We start from the raw sequence: 9352 nt of genomic DNA on the forward strand, positions 1-9352 counted from the left end.
TATTCCCGCGATCCCCCACTCTTGAGTATTTCGACTTTCCATGACTTCCTCCGCCCATATTATCAACGTGCGGACGTCATCAGTGGTATATACAGAATCTTAGTGCAGAATGTCTTATTGAAATTGTGGAGTAACTTTTATGGTTTTGCATAAATTTAAAGTCAAGAGATGGACTTACGCGGTATCGTACTTTTTATTATTACTGCCACCTTTGCCGTGTCGCTCAATGGTCTTGTATTAAATCTTACGAATGGACCAAATGAAGATTTCGTAAATCTACGTTATACTCACTATGATGAACTGCTGGCGTTGTTCAATAACTTGGCAAAATCATATCCGAATTTGGCTCGTGTTTTTTCGATAGGAAAATCGGTTGAAGAGAGAGAATTATTAGTCCTGGAAATTTCAGAAAATGTACAGGAAAGAACACTTGGTAAGCCAATGGTGAAGTATGTCGCTAATATGCACGGTGATGAATCTGTGGGCAGGGAATTGCTGGTATACCTTTCTCAATATCTTTTGCATAACTATGGCAAAGATGAAAGAATTACACGCCTAGTTAATAGAACGGATATTTTCCTTATGCCTTCTCTAAATCCTGATGGTTTTGAAAAATCGCAGGTATTTTAACTAATGTATTATAAAGGCGTTGGATATTTTGTAACATTAAATAACATAAATCTTGAATTTTTTAATTATTTATGTTTTAGGAAGGAAAATGTGATTCTAAAGAAGATTTTTCAGGTAGAGAAAATGCCAATTACGTAGACTTAAATCGAGATTTTCCAGACCAATTTGATAATAAGATTAGAACAGGTAGTAATATATTACAAGGACGACAAGAAGAGACAATTGCTATGATGACATGGATTGCTAATGAACCATTTGTTTTATCTGGTAATTTACATGGGGGTGCTGTAGTTGCCAGCTATCCATATGATTCTGGGTAACAACAATTTAACTATTGTAATATTATAATTTTAAATGCTTTTACATATTATATATATAATATATAATATATAATATATATATAAAAAATTTTAATTACACACAATTGACTTAATTATTTTTAAAAATTCTATTGTTAGTTAATGTTAATCAAGATATATATAGATATAATTAATTCTATATAATATGATTTACAGTATTCCTAAATCTTGCTGCATTGAAAGTGTAAGTCCAGATAATGAGTTATTTAAATATTTGGCTCATACGTATGCAGATAATCATCCTCGAATGGCAGCAGGCAATGCATGTCCACCAGAAATATTTCCAGGAGGTGTTACAAATGGAGCATATTGGTAATCATTAATGGATTATACTGTCTTAATATCTTTAAAAGGTTTTTTCACTATTCTGTTTTTTATTTTATTAGGTATGAGGTTGTTGGGGGTATGCAAGACTATAATTATGCTCGTTCTAATGCATTTGAAATAACATTTGAATTAAGTTGTTGCAAATATCCTCCTGCTTCATCAATCCCAGGCCATTGGCAGTTAAATAAAGAATCTCTTATTAAATATTTGGAACAAGCTCATATTGGAATAAAAGGTTTATAATGGCACAATTTTTATTTATAAAAGAATCTAGAAATCACGATTTATATTTTAGGTCTGGTAAGGGATACAGAAGACCAACCTGTTGAAGATGCTAGCATTGTAGTTCACGGAATCGATCATAATGTCACAACTACAAATCGTGGAGAATACTGGCGTTTACTTCTACCTGGCACTTATTCTGTTTATGCAACTGCTTGGGGGTAAGATCATATTACAATATGATAAAACGATAAAGAATATAATATTATCTAAGATCATATCAATTATTATGATAATAATTTTTGTATGAAATTGTATTATAGGTCTAATGTCTGTAATTATACAATGTAATTCAATTTTTAAACATATAATCTCTACATATCTCATTACTAATAGTTGAGAATCTAATATTTATGTTTTTCATTTTTTCTAATTGCAGATATAGACCAAGTGAACTAGTAAATGTAACTGTAAGACAGAATGATCCAACGGTCGTTAACTTTACATTAAAACGACGATCATTTGGTGAACAAGGTAAACGTGAAACAGATTATCCACAAATCTTACCACTTCTTAGTCGTTTCCCCGCACTTTATAAAATCATTTTGTCTTATGACGATGATGAGTATTAACATTTTTGTAACTTAAGGAAAAATTTATTTTATTTTATTTTTTTCTTATTTGTTTACATTTTTTTGCAATTGAATATGTTTTAATGTAATCACCTTTTTATGTGTTACGAGTTTTATATTTTGTATAATCAAATTATATAACGACCCACATTATACTTATTATTTATAAATTTTTAGCTATGTTAAAATAGTAGCACACAGAAATACTTTTATCTTTGATACTAGAATTTAAACAATTACATTACAATAGCTTCTATCAAATTTAATAAAAGTATTTTATGATTAATTTGCTAATTATTATGTTAAATTTTTATTGAAATTTACAATTTATTATTATTTTTATATGCTTTTTATTTTACAGCCTTCAATTTATATCGCATTTAAGTTTATATACTCGTTCATGATTTTTATTGAATCAAGATTAATTCAAAAGAACAAATGTAAACATTTAATAGAATATATAACATGATTACTTATATCATAAAATTCAAAAGATATAAGCACACAAGGTATGGAGAAAAGGATTTGTTAAAACAAATAGAAAAATAGAATAGGAAAGTAAAAATATTTTTAATATAGTTTATATATATTTATATAGTGTAAAATTTTGATTATATTTGATCTTATATAATTTATTATATATATAATGCAAAATATATTATGTCTCATTTTTGTTATAATGCACGATTATTAGATACAATTATTAGATACGTTACATCTTTTCAATCTATAGATCTATAGTACTTCCAAGCTTTGTTCTTATATTTTATATAAAAATATATCGCTATGTTATGTAGCAAGTGAACAATTTATAATATCCTGCTTTTATTTTATTATCACTGATTAACTTTACTGAATGGTAGAAATAGTAGAAATGAAACATATTTATATATATGCATACATATTTTGTTAATTATTTCATTATTATTTCATAAGAAAAATCTGTTTATTCAAGCATATAAAATTAAATTCAGTAATTAATATACTATATTTTAAGATGATCGTAACATCACAGTTAATATATCATACAACTTTTTCATATGAATTTCATAAATATTTAAAGCCGAATGTATTTTAAAAGTCATAGTTTTATTTGTATTGCTACATATGATTCAATGTGCAGAGTAAAAATAAACTATTGTATTTGTCTTAAATAATGAGTCAATTTTTCAATATTAATACCAGCGCCTATTCCTTACAATTTTACCTTAAACAATTCTACCTTAAATTATGTTATGTTTATATATATGCATATATATATATATATATATAAATATATAAATATATATATATATATATATATATATATATATATATATATATATTTATATATATATATTCATTTTTCAGATTATATTCTCTATACCTTGTGTTTTATATCATATACACACAATTTTTTTATGATTTTCTTAATACGATGCTAAATATTTTTTAAGTGATTTGATACTCTTAACCATATTAAAGTATATTCATATTTTAAGACACTTCTATTAATTTGATATTTGATAATGCAGTAGGAAATATCTAATTATAATTTAAAATAAAAAAACGCTTATAATTTGTCTATATATAATTCTATATGTACTATAGTTATACATATATATGTTCTATATTTATACACAGCTACAGGAAACTTGGAGAAAGTAAAAGAAATTACAAGAACAACTGACGAATATGGCTTTTTACATCATACAGAATTTAAACATCATAATTATTTTGCAATGGAAAAATATTTAAAGGAACTCAATGAAAACTATCCAAATATTACACGTCTTCATAGTATTGGTCGTTCAGTCGAAAATCGACAACTTTATGTTATGGAAATTACAAAGGATCCTGGAAAACATAGTTTGAGTAAACCTGAAGTAAAATATATTGGAAACATGCATGGAAATGAAGTAGTTGGAAGAGAACTTTTATTATTGCTACTGAAATATTTGTGTGAAAATTATGGAAGAGATAAAAGAGTAACTCGAATAGTTAATACAATTAGATTACATATATTACCAAGTATGAATCCTGATGGATATGAGATATCAAAAGTAGGTGATATATATGGTCTAAAAGGAAGAGCTAATGCAAAAGGTGTGGATCTCAATAGAAATTTTCCTGATCTCTATGTAACCAATGATGTAAGTTTCATTATTTATCAAATTGATATCATGGCTTTTTTTTAAATATGTTATTTATTTTATGTAAATCAACAATAAATATAAAATATCAATTTTAGTATAATAAGGAACAGGAACCAGAGACTAGAGCAGTAATGAATTGGATTGCAAGTATTCCATTTGTACTTTCTGCAAATCTTCATGGAGGTGCTTTAGTTGCTAATTATCCATATGATAATGGACCAGAACCTGAATCTAATCTTCCAAATCCAAGTCCTGACAATGATGTATTCAAAATGTTGGCACTGACGTATTCAAAAGCTCATCCACAAATGCATCTTGGTGAACCTTGTCCACCTGTAACAAGTAAAATATCTGGTATAAAAAGTCTACTAGAGGAGCGATTTCCAGATGGAATTACTAATGGTGCAGCATGGTATCCTGTATCAGGTGGCATGCAAGATTATAATTATCTTCATAGTAATGACTTCGAATTAACTTTAGAAGTGGGATGTACAAAGTTTCCAAATGCTAGCGAATTACCTAAATTTTGGTTACAAAACAAGGAATCTCTTTTAAAATTTATTGAAATGGTAAGATTATGATATTATTATTATTGCAATAAATTGAATTAATTAATATTTTTCTATATAATTGCAGTCACGTAAAGGTGTACATGGTTTAGTTCGTTCTCCCATCGGTGGTGCTATATCCCATGCAAAGATATCTGTAGATGGAATTAAACATGATATATATACTGCAGAAGGTGGTGATTACTGGCGTCTTTTAGTACCAGGCAATTACAATATTACAGTAAGTGCTCCTGGATATGAAACTATTACACAAAATATAACTGTACTTGAAAGTGATGATCTTGAAGGTTCAGAAGTAACTCTAGATTTTACTCTAATGCGAGATAATCCTCAAGATTGGTAAGTTCATTGTAGCTTAATAGAAATATTTTTTTACAATAATTTTATTGAACGTTATTTGTGATATATGTATTTGTGATGTAGGTCATCTGCATATGATTTTGGTATATTTGCAAATTTACAAAATGGCTATTTAAAAAATTCAGAGTTAAGTGCTAGATTTAGTCAATTGGAAAATCATCAACCAAATGTTGCTGAATTTAGAGCTGGAGATTCATTAGTTAATATGGCAATTCATTCTTTAAAAATTACACAAAATGTGAGTATGTTTCTTAGTATATTTATTCTATAATTATAATAAAGGTCATTATCATAATATATAATTATTGATTTCATAGATGGGAGCACCAGAAGAAAATAAATTTCATATTGCTTTGATTGGAGGTTTATTTGCATCACAACCAGTAGGAAGAGAAATTTTATTACGTCTAGCAACCCATATTCTTATGGGTAATCAAATTGGCAATCCACCAATCAAGAGAATATTAAATAATTCAGTTTTACATTTTATACCTGGTGTAGATCCAGGATTTGACAATGTTCCAAATGATTGTAATCCTACAGTTAAAGATGAAGTAGGAGAAAAATTACTTTCACAGAATACTAATAAAACTAAAGAAATGGATATTATTACAAATGCATTTAGAAAAATGTTATTAAATGAAGCTTATGATGTAATTATTGTATTAGGAGGTGGTTCCTTTAGTATCAGGTACTAAACAAAAATTATAGCATATAATGATTTAATTTAATAATAAGTATAATTGTATAATGTATTAAGTTAAAAAATTTTAGTTATGCAAAAGATGAATTAAATGTGTATAAAACATTGGCTGAAAATTATGATCAAACTATGCATAAAGAAGTTTGTGGTATTAAAGCTAACAAAGAAATAAATATAGCTGAATATATTCAAAGGGAATATAATATACCCGTTGTAAGTATAAGTTATTTGATGATAAAATTACAATATTTACAAATTTAATTAGAGATGATTTCCACGAATTATATTATTATGTAATTAAAAGTTCTTTTGATACTAATTATTTACAGATTAATATCAATTTATCGTGCTGCAAATATCCAGCTGCAGATACTATATCAACGATTTGGAGAGGAACTTTGAAGCCATTAATGCAACTTATTCAAGATCTTACAAGTGGTATTCGAGCAATTATTACAGATGATCATGGAATACCGATTAGAGAAGCTGTTGTTAAGATTGGTACAAAAACCTATCAGTTATCAAGAAATATGGCTTATTTTAAAATAATACTTATTCCTGGAGATTATGTATTAACATTTTTCTGTACGGATTATGCGTCTAAAACTTTAAAAGTTCATGTTGATGAACAAAGTATAACAGATATAAATATTCAAATGAGAAAGATAAAACCAGGAGAAGTAGAGTACAAACAAAATAAGTTAAGTAAACAGTTAAGCGTTATAAATCATATTTTGGACAATTTAAACATAAAATATCCACTATTATCAACATTACATGATATCGGTAAAACGAGAAAAAGCAATCAGATTTTATCTTTAGAAATTAGTGCCAAAACAAAAGAAAAACGAGCAAGACAACCTTCTATAATTTTCTCAGCTGGAATTTCTTATGGAAAACCAGTAACATCTAAAGTACTTTTACAATTTGCTTCTTATCTTTTAGATAATTATAAAAACAACGAAATTATTACAAGTTATTTAGACAAGTTATCAATATTTATTGTTCCTGATTTATATCCAGATTTAATCAAGAACGATTCTTGTACCCCATATATTAGTAATGAATTATCATTCCCTATACATCATGAATTAAGCAATGAAGCAGCTATGATTATTGATTGGTTCAAACAGATTAATGCTCTTTTAATAGTAAATTTAAATATTGGATCTCGGCATGTTGAAATACCATATGGAAGTCAATACAGTAGAATAGGCAAAGAAATTTATGAAAGTGAAGATGATCAAATACTAAAAGCCTTAGCATCTACTTATACAAGGTATAGCCTACATAATAGTGCAGAATGTGATACAAAATTAAACATCAAGAATAATGCTATAATACATGGTGGCAAAGGAATTGCTGGAATAAGAGGAGATTCCTTATTAGATTACATATATTTGAATACAAGTACTTTAATAATGGACGTTTATATTGCTTGTTGTAATACAGATGATTCAATGAGTGTATGGCAAGATAATAAAGATAGTTTACTAGCTATGATAAAAGAAGTATCGAAGGGTGTTCAAGGATACATTATTAATGAAAATAATGAACCTATTGATAATGCTATTTTATCTTATGATGATTCTGTGCATCAAATCAGAAGTGGAACAATAGGAGCATATTGGATTTTATTACCTCCTGGAAGTCATAATATTACTGCTACTGCATCTGGATATATACAACAAACAAGATTAGTTTCTGTACCGGACATAAATAAGTTCATAAATTTAACTTTTAAGTTAAGACGCGACGAAAGTATTTTTGGATTGCCAAGATTGGTCTTCATTATAATTGCTGGTAGGAAAGTGATATATAATTACATATAATATATCTATATTTAAGAGAAATCTTAGTAACTTTTAGGAAAAGAAATATGTAGTAATATATTAATTTAAAAGAATGGAACATTAAATTATCTATATTTGTAGGTACTGTATGTTTAGCTATTGTTGTTTGTGGCATTTGTATTTGTACAATATGTCAATCTACACAAAATTCAGAGAAAAACTATAGAAGGGCTTATGCATTTAGTTTACTTAAAGATGGAACAAGCTTCTTTGAAAATGATGAGAAGGAAATTGAAATATTTAGAAGACCATTGAATGGTAAGTTAATGCTTTGATTTCAATATTTTTCTTGAAAAATATAAATTAGTAATCATTCTTTTATTCTATATTTAATACATTTTATTACTTAAAGATCTTGGATTTATATTTTAGATTCTATTTTGAAGTATGAAGAAAAATTAAGAATTACAAAACCATATTTTGATGAAGATAATGCATCCAGTTCTGATGATGGAAGTGACCTTGAATTTATAAGACCAGAACAAGAGTGCAATGATAAAGTTTTACAAGAAACGTGACAAATCGTTATCATCAATACGAACGATGAAAATTATATATGAAAGATTAATAACATATAAAATTCCAAGATTAAAATTAACGTATTAAAATAGGCATTGCTATAATACAGAAGATACTGTAATAATGTTGTTGATATACTAATTCTTTTTCTTTAAATATTTGCCATAAATGTCTTCAAGGGAGCAATACTTACATTTATAAAAAATAAGTAGAAGTATAGCAAGCAGGGTCCAAATGTAGTTCTAATGCATACATACATACCCTTTTGTATAGATAAGGTAAGAGCTTCTTTGCTGTTGAAGAAGCAAAATATTTTAGGAGCACTTTCAACATTTTATTTCTTAGTTTTTATACACTTCTTTTTGTAACAAAAAAAGAGATAATATTAAATGTAGATAATATTAAATAGATATTATGCACGTTAATGTTGGCAATTCTATGCGAATTTTATACACATAGTTTACAATTTTACATTGTATATAAAAAGATAAAAAATTTAACAGTATACAAATATTATAATACAAAGTTATGAGCTTTTTAGGTAAATGTTTTGTACAAAATTGGAAACCTTTATAGAAAAGAGGAATTCATCATGTTAATACAGCCACAGAAGAAATTCTTGTTTTTTGTCACAAAATAAATTAAGATTGTTAAATATTGAAATTAATAATAAAATATTTTTAAATGAGCAAACATATCTTTAAGATCACTGGTGTCAAAAGTGACAATGTTATTTTATGAAATATAAATTATATATATTATTATGACAGTTCAACAAATATTAATAATGTATTTTTAGCAACAATGATAGTATAAAATTCTTCTTTTATAGTTAAAAAGTACAATAATTATGAATTTTTAAACACAGAATAATTAAATATTTATAAAATAGATAAAATGTATATTTGAAATAGTATGTATACAAGGTGTTCCACTTTATGTGAATATTAAAATATTTCTTGTTAATGTTGGTAATTTAAAATAAAAGAGATCATCTGTCTTAAAGGAATTAAATATTCTAATTATTAGAATCATTTTTAAGA

At 26.5% G+C, this 9352-nt stretch overlaps 1 protein-coding gene across 1 annotated transcript; it reads left to right on the plus strand.

Moving 5' to 3' along the window:
- Positions 1–30: 30 nt before the first annotated feature.
- Positions 31–9002, plus strand: LOC124426535 (carboxypeptidase D). Its single transcript, XM_046968304.1, has 15 exons — positions 31–621; positions 711–946; positions 1146–1301; positions 1376–1551; positions 1612–1759; positions 1978–2072; positions 3794–4302; positions 4401–4874; positions 4942–5213; positions 5298–5472; positions 5552–5925; positions 6009–6150; positions 6267–7740; positions 7872–8048; positions 8163–9002. Exons 1-15 carry the CDS (start codon positions 169–171, stop codon positions 8306–8308), a joined length of 5007 nt encoding a protein of 1668 aa, XP_046824260.1. The 5' UTR covers positions 31–168; the 3' UTR covers positions 8309–9002.
- Positions 9003–9352: the final 350 nt, after the last annotated feature.

Source organism: Vespa crabro, chromosome 9 (assembly GCF_910589235.1).
Source record: "Vespa crabro chromosome 9, iyVesCrab1.2, whole genome shotgun sequence".
Taxonomy (NCBI): Eukaryota; Metazoa; Arthropoda; class Insecta; order Hymenoptera; family Vespidae; genus Vespa; species Vespa crabro.

Coding starts and splice junctions, on each gene's coding strand:
- LOC124426535 (XM_046968304.1), top strand. CDS start 169: ATGGACTTACGCGGTATCGTACTTTTTATTATTACTGCCACCTTTGCC. Junction 5,214..5,297: donor CGAGATAATCCTCAAGATTG/GTAAGTTCATTG, acceptor TTTGTGATGTAG/GTCATCTGCATATGATTTTG. Junction 5,473..5,551: donor CTTTAAAAATTACACAAAAT/GTGAGTATGTTT, acceptor TTGATTTCATAG/ATGGGAGCACCAGAAGAAAA.